The following is a 19,793-nucleotide window of genomic DNA, read 5'->3' on the forward strand; positions in this document are numbered from 1 at the left end:
GCCCGCCATTTTCGAGGGGGCGGAGCTGCCGCTGAGGCGGGGCGCGCGGCCGGCACGACCGTTAGGGCTGCGGAACGCGGCGCGGGTGAGCGGCCGCGGGGCTTTCATCCCCTCCTCTTCCCTCCTCTTCCGTGGGGGTCTTAGGAGTTAGGAACTCGGTCTGGCCGGGTCCCCCTGCGCAGCCCGGGTTCCCCTGGGGAGGTGTCGGGAGCCTCTAGGCGCCGCAGCCTCGGCTCCGCAGGCGTCCGCCCGCGGGCGGGAGGTAGGCAGCGTTGCGAGGGAGCGGACCCCTGCCCCGGGCTGGGGCCGGGGGTCAGGGAGAGCCCGCCCAAAGGCTGTTCATCTCACAGTGGGTCAGGGAAGTGTCTCTTCCTGGCTGTGTGGTGCGTTATTATCTAGGTCGCATCAAGGCGGGAATTCCAGATGTTTGTGTTCAAGATGACTGTGCGTCTTGTTATGTCACTTCCATGCAATTTCTCGGTTTTGTTTTTATCTAGGGGGAAAAAATATTTGAGGAGGAATCTGTGAATGATGAAACGTGCTACTGCTTGCTTCAGGTGCTCAGGTTTATTGGCAGAGCTCTACCAAGCGCTGGAGTATTGCAGCAGCACAGAGAGGGAATAGGAGAGTTGTTATAAACGTGTCGTGCGGTTTTTTTCCTTCCTTTTTTCAAGCGACCTCTGGGTCAGGCTTAAAGCTATGCTTGCCAGTCTTTGCAAATTACCTTGGCAATAGGTGAAAGCATATCTGTATGAATTACATTTCAGCATTATATGTCTTATGTAGTTATTTTGAAGTAACTGGCTTACTTTTCTGACTGTGTAAAAAAAAACAAAAACACAACAAAACCCAAAAAAAACCCAACCAACCAAAAACAACTTAGTATAAGATATATAGCTGTAGCACATACTGGCCCCGTGGAAAATTCAGAAGGTTTTCTCTGAGGTCTTGAGTTGGGGTTTTTTAGTTTATATTTTCGGTCAGTGATCTTAAAATACCATGATGTTTTCAGTGATTTCTAAGTATATGGAAAAAAAACCCAGGATCAGTCACCCTTTGCAAGTTACCATCTCTGAAAGCAGATTTGAGGCTTGTGATAAATAAGAAAATCTGAGCAGACAGATAACTTCTGTTAAAAGTAGTAGTTGTGTTTGTATACAAGATCCAGACCTAAATATTTTACTGAATACTCTCAAAAAAGACTGGTGGGACTCGGGCTTTCATAACTCAACTTTAGATATATATTGAATAGGGGTAGGGAGAACGTTTGTCCTCAAATAACAATAATTAATTCAGGGGGTTATACTTTTTTTTTCTTTATTGTTCTCAATCTTATGGACTATAAAGTTCGTAGTGTGTTTATCTTGCCTATTAAGTACCGTGTGAAGTTCCAAAAAAATATTTGGAAACAACTAACACAGTGGCTTTTTTAAATTTGCGTTGATGCAGACTGGCAGGAACCAGGTGATAACATCAAAATTCTAGGTGGACTTCAAGAAATCTTGCTGAAGTTGAATATCACACTTGTCTTTGAGAAGGTTTGGACAGCTTTTGTTAGCCTCCCCTGTGCATCGCAGAGGTTGATTATCCTGGACTTCAAGAAATTACGCCATGTTTTTTGCATGTGTTATTTGTCCTTTTAACTCATTTTATGTACTTCGGGATAACAACAACAAAAGCAATACATTATGCCGAGTAGATGTGCAGCTAAAATCAGGTTGAGTGATTGTAGTACTCAAAGAAATGGATTAGAGAAATACTGTTTCTTTTGAAAGTAGATCTTAACAGAAGAATGCGATTTAAAAACAACTTGGAATTGATTAGCTGCCTTGCTTTGTAACAGTTCTAGAGTATCAAACAATGCACCCTACAAAGACAGGCTTGCTGTTCTGACAGGCTGTGATGGTGTTAAATGTGGAAGACTGCTGGATTTAACATGGCTGGGTACCACAAGGTGGCGTAGCTCCTCGTGCATCATAAGCAGGTCTTAGAGCACAGGTAGCTAGCTAATCTAGTCATCGCCTATTCAAAGGAAGGGTTTATTTTACCTGAGTATACACTAGTATCAAAATCAGGAAGAAAGAAATACAAAACATTCCAAATTTTATTTGATTTTTATCTTCTAATATTGAGGAAGAAGAGGGAAGAGTAGAGAGCTAAGCATAAGGCAAACTTTGTACAATAAGACTGTGCAGGAATAGATTGGTCTTGTGAAAAGCAGAGTATTTGTTAGAACTGGCAAGGTATGGAAACCAGAAGAATAATAAAAGGGAAGAAAATTAAATCTGGTAGTGGGGAAGCATGGAGAATACAGCTATGTAAATTAAGTTAAATAAGAGACAAAGAAATATGCCACCTAATAGGTGCATGTTTTCATCTGGCATTCATTATAAGTAGTGCCAATCACACAATACCAAAATTAAAATTGTAAAAATGTGCAGACTGGCATGTTTCTGCAATCACACGGTGTTATTAATGTTGAAATGTTTGTTGGAAACGGCCTCTGGAGGTCATAAATGCTGATTCCCTGCTCAGAGGCGGACTTCCACCAGTGTTGGATTAACCAGTAAAACAGTATACTGGCTGGATATTGAAAATCTTCAGGAATGGAGATTCTGTGACCTCTGGGAAACCAGTGTTGCAGTACTCTGTGATTTTTTTAATATATATTTTATTTTTTCCTCCCTGAAGTCCAACTTGAGTTTCCCCAGCTATAATCTATGGCCATTATCCCTCCTTATGTCATCTTGGAATAGTACGAAAAGTTTTATATTCTGTCATTATTGCAAATATTCTTCGAGTAGCTTTAAGCTACTTATGTTTGAACAGAAGCATTTTAATGTGAGTCCTACCACTTCAGATCAGGAAGTAATTCCCTTTAGAGGCGTGGGTTTTCTTTGTTTTTAAATAAAGCTTGGATTGTCGATGTGTAAGGGACACATGAGACTTGGAAATGAATGTTTTTTATTTTATCCCCTCAAATATGTTTGGTTTCATTTAAGTTCAGGCTATTAGCAGTGAAAATGTACAGTCCAAAGAAGGTATTTAGTAATTAACCATCTGTGAACTGAAGTCACTACACACTTAGAAGGCTTGATTGAAAGTGTTCTTGGCTTATAAAAGTAAAACTGATAATGACTAAATATTTATTTTCTGAACTTCGTGTTCGTAATATGTCATATTTCATGTTACATTCTGAAAGTATTTTATTTTGCTTGGTCTTCACAGCTGAAACCTTTGTGCTGACAACAAAGAAGCTAGAACAATGGGAGTGACTAATCTGTGGCAAATCCTTGAGCCTGTGAGACAACCTGTCAACTTGAGCAGACTCAAGGGAAAAACACTTGCTGTTGATTTAAGTCTGTGGGTTTGTGAAGCACAGACAGTTAAAAAGATGATTGGAGTAGTTACCAAGCCATATCTGAGGTATGATATCCATATAAATACTTGTAGCCAGACGTCTTGGAGCTGCATAATTTAGGTACGATACTTACTCCAAATTTAAGACTACCTCTGAGATTCATGTGACTGTTTTGATTCTGTTGTTACCACTTGTACTACGTAAGTAAATGGTTCGAAGTGAAGACTCTGTTATAGTGGCTGAATTCAACTTAATGATCTGCTGCAAATAGAAGTTCTTGGGCCCAGCCTACTTTGTCTTGAGGTCTCAACTGTAGATAAGGATGAGATGGATGTAAGCAGAACCGTGTTTGTCTTATTGTAGTATAGCACTGTGTGATACAGGGATTATCAAGCAACACAGATCAGTGTGCTAGTTCCTGTATATTTCTGAGGCTCTGTGATGCAATGTAGTATGGGAGTTTCAACTGTTTATCACAGAGGTTTGGATGCTAGTCATGACCATAATAAGTCATGCATGCTCTAGCGTCATCTGGCTTATAAATTAAAATTCTAGTTAGACCCCATGTTGAATTAAATATGTTTAAATTATTCTTCAGGCTTATGAACAACCTTGAAGAATATATTTTTAATTTAAATGAATCACATACTTAAGGGGTAAGCAAGCATAAGCAACTGTAACTCCAAAGCACTGTTTTTTGCAAATGATGCTGACAAAAGTGAAAGTACATACAAATTTCCATAAATGACATCTTACTGATTAGCTCAAGAATGCTTAGTTACTAGCTACTGTTAAATGTTGCTGTGGCTTCTGTTAAATTCAGCTGGTATGAAATATCAGCCTCTTCTGAGAATAATTTCTTAAAATGTTATGCTTATGACCCCAAATGGATGAATAACTGTAAAACTTGAAGCATCACCAAGGTCATTAGTTAGGATGTCCTTTTTTCAGTGGAATGGAAACATCAGTCCAGCTCGCTATGCAGTCTTCCCAAGGCAAGACAAAGGGATGAACAGATTTCAACCAAAACAAAAAAGACATGTTTTCAGGCAGTTGGAAATTAAACTGTTTTGTTAAGTATTTTAGAGAAACTTACTGTAAGTGATTTTATATTTTTTTTTAATATTATTTTGGAAATAGGACTAGCCTCAAAAGATCACTTTATCCTTTTTTACCAATAGCAAATGTACGAATAAAGTCTGTACAGAGTAATGGTCTTTCCATGTCATTGAAGAGATGGAAATGTTTGGTCCACTCCCTTTGAAAGATTGATCCTGAAATTACTGGAAAGAGTATATGTTGTCTGACGTTAACTGCTCTCAATTTTACTATTGTAGACTAGATATTATCATTGCTTCCTTACAAAATTCATCATCATAGAGTAGTTTGGGTTAGAAGGGACCTTAAAGATCATCTATTTGCAACCCCCTGCCATGGGCAGGGACATCTTCCACTAGACCAGGTTGCTCAAAGCCCCATCCAACCAGGCCTTGAACACTTCCAAGGATGGGGCATCTACAGCTTCTCTGGGCAACCTGTTCCAGTGCCTCACCACCCTCACAGTAAAGAATTTCTTCCTTATTGCCAATCTGAATATACCCTCTTCAAGTTTAAAGCCATTACCCCTTGCCCTATCACTACCTGCCCTGCTAAAAAGTCCCTCTCCAGCTTCTTTGTAGGCCCTTTTTAGGTACTGGAAGGCTGCTGTCAGGTATCCCCAGAACCTTCTCTTCTCCAAGTTGAGCAACCCCAGCTCTCTCAGCCTGTCTTCATAGGTGAGGTGTGTTGGGGTCTGCAGCGGATCTGCAGATAAGTTAGTTGACCTCAAAGACTTAGCCGTGTACCTTTAAGACAGCCACAAATTGTCAGGTATGTAAACAGGATGTGAAGAATTGGAACTTAGAACCACAGCATACAGGCATCTACAGCAACAGCAAATAGCAAGCAAGAGGAAGGACACAAAAACCTATCAGGGTCTAACACCTGCACTGTCTAAGATACATAAATAGTTTGTATAAACAATAAAGGCCATTTTGTCCGAACCCAGCCACGCAGACATAGTGTTTCTTTTAAGTCCGCCTCGACTTGCATCACCACAGAGGTGCACCAGCCCTCTGATCATCTTTGTGGCCCTGCTCTGGACTCAATCCAACAGGTCCATGTCCTTCTTGTGCTGGGGGCCCCAGAGCTGGATGCAGTACTCCAGGTGGGGTCTGCTCTAAATCCATTCTCCGCCCAGCCTCTATTTGTGTTTGGGAGTGCCCTGACCCATGTGCAGAACATTGCACTTGGCCTTGTTGAACTTCATGAGGTTCGCACAGGCCCAGCTCTCAAGCCTGTCAAGGTCCCTCTGGATGGCATCCCTTCCCTCCATTGTGTCAGCCTCACCAGTCCTCTTGGTGTCGTCGACAAACCTGGTTAGGGTGCGCTCGATCCCGCTGTCTGTGTTGCTGACAAAGGTGTGGAGCAGCGCTGGTCCCAGTATTGACCCCAGAGGAATGCCACTTTTCACTGATCTCCACAACTTGACCTGTCAGTGATACTGGCTTGCATATGAAATAAATTTGCATGGTAATGGCATCCATGAGTCTGTCTAATTACTACAGCATTCAGTCACCTCAGGATCAATGTACCTGTATTGAGAGATTTGGGATTAAAATTTGATATAAAAGAGTCAATGTGGCAATGAGTTTGGAAGCAGACTTTGGATATTGAATGTTTTTTATTAAGCCTTTTAAATTTGCTTATGTTTTTACACCCAAAAAAATCTTTCTTATTCTTATGTGGTATTTTCTTGGGAATTTTGTAAAGTTCATAGTAAAACAACTTCAGCCAAAGACAGGGATATAGATGAGAGATCTGTTAGCTTGGGGGTGAGGGAATCATAAAAGGTGGAGAGAAAGGTAAGGTTATTGCTGAGGAATATGAGGAAAATGTCTGAAGAAATCAATCTTCGCTAGTTCTGCAGCTTATGGAACACCTTGCTTTATTGCAGAAACCTGTTTTTTCGGTTCTCTTTCTTAACATCAATGGGAATTAAACTAGTGTTTGTCATGGAAGGAGAGGCTCCCAGGCTGAAAGCAGACACCATGAGTAAGAGGAATGAGATGCGCTATGGACCTTCAAAGAAAGCTGGAGCTGCAAGAACAGGGAGATCTTCATTTAAAGCCATTTTAAAGGAGGTAATTGTAGGCTGTGTTTCGGTATTTTCAATGTGATAGGAAGAAATGTTAACCAAATTATATACAAGAACTTGAAAGAATCAATAGTTTCCTACACAACCAATTTCAACAGAATTTTGAATTTTAAGGGAACACATGCCTTTGAAATTGGGCTTTACAGCATCTGTTAACTTGTGAAGGAGGGACAATGTCAGAATAGTTTTGTTGTTTGATGTGTATCTGTGCATGTTGTGCTGTAGAGCACCACAGTCATAATGGGGTGTTTATTACAGAAATTGAGCTTTCTTTTTCTTTTACAGTGTTAGTATTGATACCTTGGGGTTTGTTTTCTAGATGGGTATATGGGAAAACAGGAATGTGTTGTGTACCTATGTAAACTAAGCTAGTGTGTTTTTGAAAGGGTACGCCGAACTGTTTTGTAACCTAGGTCTACGATTTGGTGAAGTAGTTGAATAGCAAAGAGGATACACTTGTTGGACACCTGCTGGATTAGGCTAAAAGGAAGATTGTGTACTTGTCTTTATAGGTGGTTGAGATTACTCTGGTTGCAAAGACTTCCTATTCAGTAATTTTCTTCTTCATTCATTGTTTCAGATACATACACTTTTTATCTATTCAGAATTTTATGAAATAGAATTTATAGAGACTCATGGCTTCAGTAAATTGAATGTATGAATTTCTGTTTTAATCATAAGTTCTAAAATTATTGTTTTCTGAAATTTGTAAGAAGTGTATGTCAGTATGTCTATACTGTGGTTTAATCTTACTAAGTCAACAGTTTTCTCAGACAGTCTGGCACCTGTTGAAAGATGTCAGTGCTAGCCCAGTATTACTACTTTAGTGAATAGTGTTGCTTCACAAAGATAAATATTCCTCTGTTACTCTTCTGAAAAAATCCTAAATATCTATTTAAATTATAAAGATTTTTGTGAAGGAGTAACCATTAATCATGCTGTGTTTAAGTCCTATAACTAGTACTTTGCTCTTAGTTGGGTATTTCTTTTCACTGTTACAGTAAACTATCGTAAAGTAGTGCTTGTATTGATGTAGTGTTCTATAGGCAGTGCAGCAGTAACAGTTTTTGTATACACTTTTGCCTGAGAAAGCGCATAAGTGGATCCAATTCAGCATTCACTCTCCCTTCCCCTTTGGATTCCTTCTTCTAGTGTCTCGAACTGCTGGAGTGCTTAGGTGTCCCTTGCGTTCAAGCAGCCGGGGAAGCAGAGGCGATGTGTGCATACCTAAATGCAAAAGGACATGTTGATGGCTGCATTACCAATGATGGAGATGTCTTCCTATATGGAGCTCAGACAGTTTATAGGAACTTTGCCATGAATGCCAAGGTAATGTACCTCATCCCATTCCCACCCTCTCTTTAGACTCTTCCAAAAATAGGAAATAGAAAGAAGGGATTTGAAACAATGACTTAGATATTATCACATTTATCCTCTAGTGGTTGGGTTTGTTTAAAGTAGTACATTTAAGGCAGGAACGTTTTGTTTGATTCACTAGCAATCCTGAGATTACTTACACAGCCACTAGTACTGGATAGTATTAGTCTTGTCACACTTTTTCTACAGGTAGTAAACAATAAAACCACCTCTTGGTTTATTTTAGTTTCTTTCAACAGTTTTCAACAGTTGATGCCCATACTTAAAACTTGAAATTCCAGAACTGTATTTTTGCAATAAGACCCCTCTTATGGGATAGACTTGTTTCCTGCAGATGTGGGTCAATAAGCAATCACAACTGAATGTGACTCAGAGCAGTTCCTTCCCTGATGTTACAAAAATAAAATGTACGATAAATTTCTCTTGCAGGATCCACATCTTGACTGTTACACAATATCCTCTATTAAGGAGAAGCTTGGCTGCGACAGAGAGTCTTTGATTGGGCTAGCTGTTCTTCTGGGTTGTGATTATCTTCCAAAGGTAAGCAATATAATTACTTTTATTAGGTACTTACACTGTTTTGAAGAACTATAAACTGTATCAAGGGAGATGTGTGCATGCTGACAAAACTGTATGCAATGCATGTTTACTGAGATCTAGTTGAAGAGGGTGCTTAGTAAGTCACTGTAAATTTCATTTGTGAAGGCTTACAGATAATCCAAAATGGTTCATGAGCATTAATCTTTCTGAAACTGTTATGTTATTCCAGACTTTTTCTATGACAGAGGTGAAGACAAAATTTTATAAGTTGATTGCATTGAGCAAAGGTGTGAGAATTCAGTTGTTTGTGAGGATGCTTTATAACCATTTGTGTATAAGTACATCCCTAGCAGAGCAGCTGTGAAAATAAGAAAAACAGCTGTGTCTAAGCTGTTTGGAAGACTTAAATGTGATAATTTTGAACTGTAGTTATTAGTAATGCCAGTTCTGGATGCAGTTTGGATGTATCCCCTTATAATTCTATTGTTTATAAATATATGATTTGTGAACTACGGAATGGTTTGGGTTGGAAGCAGCTTTAAAGATCATCTAGTTCCAACCCCCCTGCCATGGGCAGGGACACCTTCCACTAGACCAGGTTGCTCAAAGCCCCATCCAGCCTGGCCTTGAGCACTGCCAGGGATGGGGCATCCACAACTTCTCTGGGCAGCCTGGTCCAGTGCCTCACCACCCTCACAGTAAAGAATTTCTTCCTTATTGCAAATCTGAATATACCCTCTTCCAGTCTAAAGCCATTACCCCTTTTCCTATCACTGCCTGCCCCACTAAAAAGTCTGTCCCCATCTTTCTTATAAGATCCCTTTAAGTATTGAAAGACTGCAATAAGGTTTCCCCAGAACCTTCTCTTCTCCAGGCTGAACAACCCCCACTCCCCCAGCCTTTTCTTACAGGGAGAGGTGCTCTAGCCCTCTGAACATCTTTGTGGCCCTCCTCTGATTGTTTTGAATCAATTGACTTTTACTCTAGATTATGTCTAGGGGTTACTACAAAGTTCTGGATTTCAGTCTATGAGCAAGGTTCTAGAAGAGGGACCTCCAAGATCAGGTTGGATGGGGCTCTGAGCAACCTGATCTAGTTGAAGATGTCCCTGCTTATGCCCGGGGGAGTGGACTAGATGACCTGTAAAGGTTCCTTCCAACCCAAACCATTTTGTGATTCTGTGAATATATTTGCTGTTCCTATCTAAGTATTATCCATAGTGGTAGTCTCCTTTCCTATAAAGGATGTGCATGCTACAGATGTAATAATGGAGTAAATATCAAAATCAAGCAAGCCTTTGTTGAAAGGGAGGGAAGGAATTCGTTGGTTTTGTTATTTTACTGGGGGTTTTAATCATTTTTCAGAAAATGCTCTTACACTTTTCTTTGTCACCTCTCAGAATTGATTTTGTATAAGTGCTTGAGGTTTTCAAATATTCAAAGCTGTTTCTATTGCCATAAAGCATCTCTTTCCTGTGAGTGAAAGCTTTTCACTGGGTTTCTTCCGTCTCTTAAGTTCCAGCCTTTTGCTTCTAAAATCCAAAAGATCTGTCTTTTTCTTGTCTTTCCAAGACAATTCTGAAAAGTTTCAGCAATCTGGCAGTTATCTGGCAATAATGTCACCAGTATTTTATATTGTTGTCCTGTTGCAGATAGCAAGAAAGAAAACAAACCAAACAAAACATCTTCCTATTGTTTTCTACTACCTTTTTTCTGTACCTGATTTTATCTGAGTTGCTGCTGAGTGTAAGAATGTTTTATGCAGCTTGTGCGTTACACCGGTAGTATAGCTGTAATCTCTCACCTTTTCTGACTTTGGGACTTGGTCAAGAATATTCTCAGTTTATTCTCAACATCTGAGATCATTTTTGTCATTTCTTTACATAAATGTTATGAAGGCAGTTTTTATGAAAATCGGAATACTCTTGTTAGTCTTTAAATAATATTTCTATCTCTATAGGGTGTTCCAGGAGTTGGGAAGGAACAAGCTTTAAAGTTAATTGAGACTTTACGAGGTCAAAACTTATTGCAAAGGTAAAATGAAAATTGTTGTTGTATTCTGAAGTACTTAGATTTTATTCGAAGGCTTACTAATATGTGCTTCAGCTCCAAAATAACGTTTGTAATACTCTGATTTGACGGTGGGGTGGGAAGGAGTACAGGGAGAGATTACCACATTCCTTACTTTGCTTTCTAAATGAATCATGTGTTTTGCTAGGCAAGCTTCTTAATTATTCTATACGTTAGCTGGCTTCTAGCTCTTGAGCTAGTATATTGATATATTGGAAAGGAAGTCATAGCAACTGATGAGAGCCTTTTGCCGATTTCTTATCGGGTTGTGGATCAGGACATCAGATACCTAATGCTTTCTGTGTTTCTGATCACTGTGTGTCAATACTAGAAATCAGTCAGTCATATAGTATACTGTAAAAAAAAAACAAACCAAAAACCTTCATAAATTGGAAAACTGTTTCTCGGGTAGATGCCTGAGAAGTATAATGACTGTTTTTCAAAGTTTTATTTTAAGTATGAAAGTTTAAAGTATTTTTTAATCCTTTTAATATCATCCTTTTAGGTTTCAACAATGGAAAGAATTTCAGTATGATAATAATCCACCTTTGGTTGTTAAAAGGGTAACTCACTGTTCTGAGTGCCATCATCCAGGTCAGTGTAAAAAGTGCTGAATTTAATTTTTAGCCTAATTATTTACTTTTTGTCCTGGATGTGTAGGGTTGGGAGTGGTAAGGGGCTTTTTTATGACTAGCATTAAAAAGTGTTTTTCTTGTCATTCAACTTCTGGGCTATCTTCACATTTTCAATATTGTATATGTGTATTGTATATAAATTATTTTTGAGGCTGGGGACAACCTTTATTCAAACGTGAAACTAGTTGATAGCAGATGGAGTGTTACCACAATGCTGTTATGTGATCCCAGATATTTGCCTTTTTAACTTTATCAATAAAGTATGCTATGCTGACAAGCAGTGATTTCTTTGGTTGCCTGAACTGGTCTTACCTCCAGAGGACTGAATACATTGGCATTGCTGGGTTTTGCTGCACTGTTTTCTTAAAAATTAATTAATCTTAAGGAACCTCATTTTGGTAGCATTTTTCGTCAGTGAAACCATTCAAACCCATCACTTGGAGAAGGAAAAGCTTATTTCAAACGTGTTACTTATATCCATTGGCCAGGTTGTCATGGACTAGTTCTGTAGTTTTTAGGTAATAAAGTCTTCAGCATAAAGTCTGAAACTGTTTGGGGGAAAAGTCTGTTTAAAAAAAAAAAGTTTGCTTGTATTTGTTAGTTTTCACTGTAGATACATAAACACAACTAATATAGTCAGATCTGCTTACAGCTGCTATTCATGTTAGCTTCATATGTGTTCTGAGCTTTGTATTTGTAGAATTAGATTTTGGAAATTTTGGAAACCTTTTCTCCTCACACTTAGTGCATCTGCTTCTGTAGGATCTTACAAGGAACATGAGCACAGTGGATGTAAATTCTGTGAAAGTGATAGATGCTGCAAACCCAGTGACTCCAAACAGAGTTGCCCTTGTGAATGGCATCAGTCAGAGCGAGTGAAACAAGCAAGTGCAGTGGAGGACAGCATCAGAAAGTAGGAATGTCATGAAAATTGAACTGCTTTTCCCTGTGGTTTTGTGCAGGGTGAGCATTTAAATTCTGTGGGTTTAGCATTTATATTCAGTTCCTAACCCATTTGTTTTACCTGCAGAAAAGCCAACAGTTGTGAGGGCTTTCCATTCTCTGAGGTAACAAACAAGCTTATTTACAGATGGTTTTTTTTAATCAATTAATTGAAACTTCATTTTTCTTCCCTCTCTTAAACTGCCTCTTTTTTTGTTTTATCTCAAGGTTATTGAAGAATTTCTTGTAAACAAGAATAAATTGATCAACATAAAGGAATGTCAAAGGCCAAATTTATTGTCCTTTCAGGTATATAACAAAATACTGGATATTCAGCTCTGTACTTGTTTTTTGTTCATTAGTAAGGAGGGCATCTGTGATAATTTTGATCTTCATTGGTAATTTTAGTGGAAATAAGAATTAAAGAATCTTGCTACAACTTCTTAATATACCTCATTTTTTTGAAAGCCTAAAATGGAAGACTTTGAAAAAAATCAGTTGATGGAAGTAGGTATTTAGAGAGAAAGAACTTGGGGTGGGGGGACGAGGGGGTGTCACTTGACATTGTGTTATTTTTCACTTTATGGTATTACTAGATTGGGTTGCTGAGTGCTGCATTATCTATACAGTGTATAAATTACTGTAGGGTTATATGACATAATATATGCATCCTGGATGTTATCTTTTCTATTCTAATATGCCTTTCATAAAGGCATAACAGATAGAGATTTTGTTTTCACTCATGCTTCTTCCATCATCCTACTGACGTAGTGTGTATATGGTAACTTTGGGTATTATAGCAAGTAATGATTGTGGACTTTTTTTAATGTTAAGCTTTCTTTTCAATGATATTTTTGCTGTTGAAATAATCAGGTTTTGTATCTGACAAGCAGAAGTGGCTTTTATTCTGAATGTTGAGTGTTTTCCCTAAACCAGAGAGCAAGCTTCTGTTTAGCACAATACTGCCAGCTTTGAAGTTCAGAGGCCCTTTACTTAAAAGCGCACAAAGCTCAAAAGTGGTTTATTATTCCTCTGTCCTGTATAAATATCCTGTAAAGCTGCTTTTTTTTTTTTTTGGGGGGGGGGGGCAGCGGAGCTGGGGGTGTTAATATATGCATGTTAGCATTGTTTTCTAAAAATGGTCTTTTTTTTATTGCTGAAAGCAGATCTTTACAATGTTTCATTTTCCAGGATTGATGATGTGTTATGTATACCATAACAGACCACTGTTAAGTAATACAGCTTTAATGAAAATCTGTGTTCATCCTTCTCTCACATGCAAAATCCTTATGTAGCTGATCTGAATCTGATAAACGGTTTAGCAACTGTCTTATCCCTGCTGCTGCCACTACAGAACTGTTCCCTTGGCTTGTTACTGGCAGCCAATGAATCTGCCCTGTTACGGATGACTGTTCCCTCCCTTGGCCGTGAGATGTTGTTGGGCATTACAGTAATATATAAAAGCGTTCTAGAAGTTTTCCAGTATTTAGTCCTGTGTCCCTACTAGGATAGCTGTCTAAGCCTGATATCTAACAGAATAAGAACGTTTTAAAGTTTGGGGTGTTTTTTTTCTTTTTTATACTGACAGATATTTGCTTCTGAGAAGATGGAATGGACCAAACATTATGCTTGTAAGAAACTGTTAGCACTATTGACACGTTATGATATGATCCAGAGAAAATCTGGATATGTTGATTCAAAACAACTGCAGGCAATACGGTAATGTAGCCTGATTTCTTGAACTTAATATGTTTACTTCTGCTGCTGGATGAAAAACATGGGTTTTTTTTCCTTTTTTTACAGAAATTTAATTATTTTCTTCCATCTCTTTCTCAAGCTTTATGCTCATTTTGAGGAGAGGTAAAAATTTAGATCAGTACACCAATTATTACTTTGTGCAGCAGTAGCATAAGATATATAGCAGTTTCCTTTCATTCTGACAATGCCTGCTTTTTCCTGTGCTTATTTTTTATTCTGTTTCCTTGGATCTGCACATGAGATTTAGCGTTACAGGTTTGACCCTTTGCTCAGGTTCTTAGCAGAAGTGTAATTGACTTCCATAATTCAAAATAAGAACCTAAGCTTAGAAATGAGCATCTGCAGGTTCAGTCATGCTCTCTGATTTCTTACCAGACCTACCGACTGTCTGTGTGCTATGTGTCCGATGAAATCATTGCATTATGGTTCTATTCTGCTACCCCTTCTTCTCAAAACAAAACTTTCATTCAGGACTGCTGCATTTAGGAATACAAAAATGACCAAGTGTCCTGTTACTAAAAATGGATATGCAGGAAAAAGAAAGATAAGCATGTAACTATTTTCCCCTATAATACTTTCCCACCATCCAGGCTTCTGTTACTCAGGGTTTTCTGAGCCAGAAGTAGTACCTTCTTATGTTCTTGTCAGCCCTCTATGTAATTTTATTTTTTTAAATTATCTGATCTTTTCTTAAACTTATGTAAACTTTTAGAATCTACTGTGTCTGTTGGTAAATGTGAATTTCACTGTGTGAAGGGAATTGTGACTTATTTTAGCTTTAGTATCTGACTGTTTCGTTTCCCAAATGAAACTCAAATTCCACCTCCCCCGAATTATTGTATTGCAGGAAGGTTAGTAGTTTTCCCGTGTTCCTTGATGCTGGTCAAGATTTTATAGACCGTAATTTGGGGGGACAGAGGATAGTCAGTAGCAATGTAATAGTGTCTCTTCTGGGTTGATGTGTCATAGTCTGTTAAGTTATTACTTACAGAGAAGCTCTCCTATTCAGTGTTACCTTTCAAAAGAGTGGAGAGATTGGTTGGGTCTGCTTTTTACACAAATTTAGATAGATAAATTACCAGCATTTACCTTGATGAATGAACTAATTGACATCCTTTGCTTATAACACTTTCTAGTGTTTCAGGGGTTTCAAAGATAGATCATGTGGGCTCTAGAAGATTTTTTTTTTACAAATGTTTAAAAATGTGGTGATGATTCAGCAGGAGCCTCTTCACAGTAGGAACCTATTAAACTGGGGTGTAGATAATTGTTTTTTTAGAAAAACCTCATAAAGACTGGCTGTCCCTGCTCATTTCATGCTTTATCTTCTTCATGCTCTCCTGCAAAGGATATAAATGATGCAGAAATTTATGTCAGGTCATTCAGAAAATTACTGTCTATGGCAACAGTCTTCTCTGTGGCATTAGTTGAAGGTATCAAACTGATGTTTGTAGGAGTCAGCGTTACAGTTGTCTGTTACAGAATAGCTTTTTGATTTCTTGTTATGCTCCTCTGAGCTATATCATTAAAAAAAAAAAAATGTTTCAGTACTCAAGTCTAGGCCCTAAATTTTACTGTATAACTTACACAGAGAAGTAGTGTGTTTTTTAAAAGGTATATTAATTTCACGGTTACAAGAATATTTTTTTCCTCTGAATCATTACAAATTAGAGTACCAAAATATTTTTAGATAACTTAAGATTTTTCATTTTCCATTTAAGCAAAATAACGGGCTTCTTTTTGTTCTTACAGGATAGTCAAGACACGTGTTAAAAATGGAATTCCTTGTTTTGAAATTCAGTGGCAAAAACCAGGTTGGTCTCATTTCTGTGTACATTGTGGAACAAAAGAGTTCATAGGAAAAAAGAAAAACACGCTTTAAAAAGGAGAAGATTTTGACAACATTATGAAGCAATGGCATGTGGATGAATTGGAAACTGTTTTGTGAAAACAATAGGAAATGTGGATCAGATTTCACATAACCCTGAAAGTAAAAGCAATGTTTATTTTAAGAAAAAAAACCAACAAACTACCTAGAAAGCAAGGGACTCAGTCTTCAAGTGCTTTTTCTGGTACAGGTTAATAAGACCTGGACTCTGTGTTTCATATCTTATTTCACTATGCACCTGAAGCTGTGACTGTTTACCAGCTAGAGAATTTTCTGTGCTGACAGATTTCTACCTTTAGCGTGCCTGTTTGTGCCAGGAGACTGGCAAAAAGAAAAAGATTTTACTTGTAGCTAAATCTCAACATTGTACTATTGACCTTTTTACATACCTTCTTTGTACTCATAAATCTTCTGTTGTTTTTCTTATTCCCTGTTTTGATATGTGTCTATATACCTGTCTAATGTATATTCATGATTTTTTTAGAATATTATGTTGATGCAGAAGATGAGCCTGTGGAGTTGTTTGTAGTCACGGTGGAGGAGGAGTCTTTGTTTCAGGCTGCTTATCCTGATGTTGTTGGTCTTTATCAAGTGGAGAAGTCAGAAGTTTTGAAGAAGAAACAGAAAAGTAAGTCCAGAAGCTTATTTCTTATGAACTTAAGGGTCCTGCCAGAATACAAGAAGAAAAAGCAACAAACATTTCTCCCACTGTTGAGTAATATCATGTTTTGCCGCGATCAGGGCATATCTTGCAGGGACTGTGATTTTATCTTACCGTTTTATACTTCAGCAGCAGGAAATCTGAACTGTGTTTAATATGTCATTTTGATAGGCCCTTTTTATGTATTTTTTTCAGGCAGGAAAGACAGACCAAAAGGGAAGAAATTGCCAGATGTTTGTGATGAAGTTAGTGATCTCCTGTCTCAAATGAATTTAAAGTCTAGATGTGGGATTCTTCCTGTGCAAGACTCCACGTCAGATATAAAAACTCCCCCAGAACACCAGATACACCAGAGAAGTACTGAATCAAAAGATGTAGCGTTAGCTGCAGCTTCCTGTGTAACAGCTGTTCAGATGCCAGCATCAGCAGCTGCTCTTTCTCTGACTTCACCTTACTTGCTCTTGCAGAGTACATTGGCTGACTCATCTGTATTGCCAGCACAATTGCCTAAAAATTCAGGGATGTCATCCTCTTCCACTGATCTACAACTGCGCAGTATCGATTGGGAAGGAACCTTCCTCACCGCTTCACCAGCCCATGGGGGTGATACCCATGATCCAGCAGTTCACTTAACTACATGCATAAAACGCTCACATCTGCTAGGTCATGAAACAGTAAGAAGTAGCTCAGAATATTCTGATGCTGTGCAGTCTGATCAACATCGTTCTGATAGTGCAGATGATATGGTTTCAGATGATGCTATGGGAGAACTTCAGAAGTGGTCTTTAAGTGAGGGAATACTTAAGAAGACTTCAATTCCATCAAAGCCTTTGTTGTCTGAAGGTGTAATGCAACTGGAGTCTTTGAAATCTTTTAAACAAACAAAAGAAACATTGAATCCTGATAAAAATTATGCTTTTTCCTTATGTCAGTTAAATAAACTAGTGCAGGAAAGTAAAAATGTGCTATCAGAAAACTATGCAAGGGAATCCAGCATACACTTTCATCAAGATCAGCACAAAAAAGCTGACAGCCTGGCTGAAATGGTGCAAAAAGACCATAATAGAAGCAGTTCAACATCTCTAGCCCTCAGTGGGCAAACAGAGTCGTGGCATCCTGGGTGTGAAATGCTTCCAGTGCCTCCAAAACCAGCAGATGTCATAACTGGCCATCACATTAAAAAAGCTTGTATTCAAAATACTTGCAAAACTTCTTTTTTTAAAAAGAGCGTATGTCAGAACAAATGTTCTTCTAGTGAAGACAGTGATGATGGGAACATGAATAAAAATCTAATTTATGAGCAGCAGAAGAAGCAACTGAACCCTGGTCAGTTTAAAAAATCTTTTATAAAGAGAAGGAGTAACATTGTTACTACCAAAAGAACAAACAGTGATTCAGCCCTTTTAATTAAAAGGGAGATGGAAACGACCAGTTTGAAAAAAATCAGTAATAGTTTCTCATCGCAAATATCTCCAGAACCATCCTGTGTAGAGGAAGTTTATTGTTCCCCAAGTACAGAAGAACCATTTGAGAGGTCAGGTTCTGGTGTCACACAGCAAGCCGGAAGTGCTGTTCTGACTGACGCATGGGCAGACAGTCCCCTTCCCCTGTCTGAAAGACTAAAAGGAAGACTCAAAATCAATTAAGTTCTCCACAAAATAGATCATGATAACAGTTGACTCAGCCTTCCGCTCTTACAGAGTTCTTGCTCAAAGTTTCTGTAGTATGCTCTATCAATTTTTAGTGGACACAGTTTTGATGGATAAGAAGAGCTGCAAAATACTGCATACTGGAGTAAAAGTTTGAAACAAAAATGTTAGCAAAAGTACCAAATATAGTTGTTTATAGGCAAATGCCAGTTATTCTGGACTTGATTACATGCTGAGCTTGATACATAAGCATCAAGGTACAGTATACAAGGGAGCATAAGGTCTGTTTATGAAATAAAGATTTTTGTCCAGCCAGTTGTGAGAATTTTGCATACAACTATTAGTCCTGCTTATAAAACCAGACATTAAAATAGTGCCTGCACTGCTCTTCGATATTCTTAATAAGACAAAGTGATACAGTTCTTCCCAACAGAAATTTTCCATTCTGCTCCACTAATTTAATTTTGCTAGTTTTAAAATGGTTTTCAAATCCTGGGATGCTGCTTGTGTTGATTATCTCCGAAGGATGAGATAGAGACACATAGCAGATGCACCTTGCAGGGTAACTAAATTTATATCTGCCATGTCCTGTAAATAAACTGTTAATTTGAGTGTGTGCGTCTTCCAAAGAATGGAATAAGCCATATAAGGATATTCTGGTTTTGTATTTAAGGAAATTTAAGAAATTAAGGAAATTTGATAGCTGTTTTAATCAAACATGTATAATTTGGGGCATTTTTTCTTAAGGATATGAAATCTCATCTAAATAATTTGTAATAGAATGAAGGTTAAGTTACAGAAAATCAAAATACAATTATGATATTGCAGATTCTTTGAATAATAGTCTGTAATTTATTTTTTTAAAGGGGGAACTTGAATACAATTACATTTTTGAAGGTGTTCTTCCTACCTCTTTAATGATAAAGCAGTCTCTGTTTTGTACATAAAGAAGTTGTCTTCAACAGCTTATTAGCATATGCCTCCTGCCCTGCATTTAAGTGTTCATAACTTTCTATGGGCCAACGAGACGGAAGGCCGCTCCTACCAAGATGCAGTATTAACAACAGAAATTTAGAATATCCGTGCCTTAATGAAACCGTCGGTTCAGTTTAAAAGTTATGAAGCCAAATTCCAGATGTCTTTTAAGGAAGAATGTGCAGTCTATAGATAATACAACATGTAATTAATCAAAATGGCAGTTTCTTATTTTCCTCTGTGGGCAGATGGAGAAAGTTTATTTATAGTTGATTTTTCCAAATGAGAAATGTATTATGGAAATAAGCAAAAAAAACAATATATTGGGAACTTATTTTCAGTTTTGAAGATGGTCTCTTGAAAACCTAATCACTCTGCTGATGTGAGAGCATCCTAGAAGAACAGAATTGTGAAAGAGAAGAAGAGTAGCAGTGATTTGAGGACCATAAATTGAGAGATTCCTTATACAGTGGTCAGTAGCGGAGAGATCAGACCATTTCTTGTGGGAAAACATTGTTATTGGTTATGTATGCTTCTTTTTCTTGTTGCTGATTGTGAACACCACTGAAAGTTGAAATCAAGAGTTTGAATTTTCATTAATAAAACCACCAAGATCATGTGGATGACCTCAATTTTGTCCCTTCCCAGTATATGGGAATGCACTCATGCGGGAGGGATCATACAATTTTACCCACAGTGTGTAGGTTTCTGTGTTTTCTTTAGAACTCGAGGGCAAGAGCGG

At 38.1% G+C, this 19,793-nt stretch overlaps 1 protein-coding gene across 3 annotated transcripts; it reads left to right on the forward strand.

Moving 5' to 3' along the window:
- Positions 1-4: 4 nt before the first annotated feature.
- Positions 5-19,668, forward strand: GEN1 (GEN1 Holliday junction 5' flap endonuclease). Of its 3 annotated transcripts, none has more exons than XM_080387960.1 (14): positions 5-85; positions 3,229-3,426; positions 6,357-6,543; positions 7,710-7,886; positions 8,364-8,474; positions 10,434-10,507; positions 11,049-11,137; positions 11,941-12,091; positions 12,209-12,245; positions 12,349-12,429; positions 13,709-13,839; positions 15,631-15,692; positions 16,251-16,394; positions 16,623-19,668. In XM_080387960.1, the coding sequence occupies exons 2-14, from the start codon at positions 3,266-3,268 to the stop codon at positions 18,071-18,073; spliced, it is 2,856 nt and encodes a 951-aa protein (XP_080244086.1). In that variant the 5' UTR covers positions 5-85; positions 3,229-3,265; the 3' UTR covers positions 18,074-19,668. The 3 variants fall into 3 exon arrangements, with proteins under 3 accessions (XP_080244086.1, XP_080244085.1, XP_080244087.1); XM_080387959.1 differs by having other exon boundaries at positions 56-262; XM_080387961.1 differs by lacking the exon at positions 5-85 and having other exon boundaries at positions 1,298-3,426.
- Positions 19,669-19,793: the final 125 nt, after the last annotated feature.

This window comes from Falco punctatus, assembly GCF_963210335.1.
Source record: "Falco punctatus genome assembly, chromosome: 5".
Classification (NCBI taxonomy): Eukaryota; Metazoa; Chordata; class Aves; order Falconiformes; family Falconidae; genus Falco; species Falco punctatus.

Excerpts from the sequence above, each read along its gene's own strand:
- GEN1 (XM_080387960.1), top strand. The coding sequence starts at position 3,266 with ATGGGAGTGACTAATCTGTGGCAAATCCTTGAGCCTGTGAGACAACCT. Across the intron at positions 7,887-8,363 it reads ACTTTGCCATGAATGCCAAG|GATCCACATCTTGACTGTTA; the intron begins GTAATGTACCTC and ends TTTCTCTTGCAG. Across the intron at positions 8,475-10,433 it reads GTTGTGATTATCTTCCAAAG|GGTGTTCCAGGAGTTGGGAA; the intron begins GTAAGCAATATA and ends CTATCTCTATAG.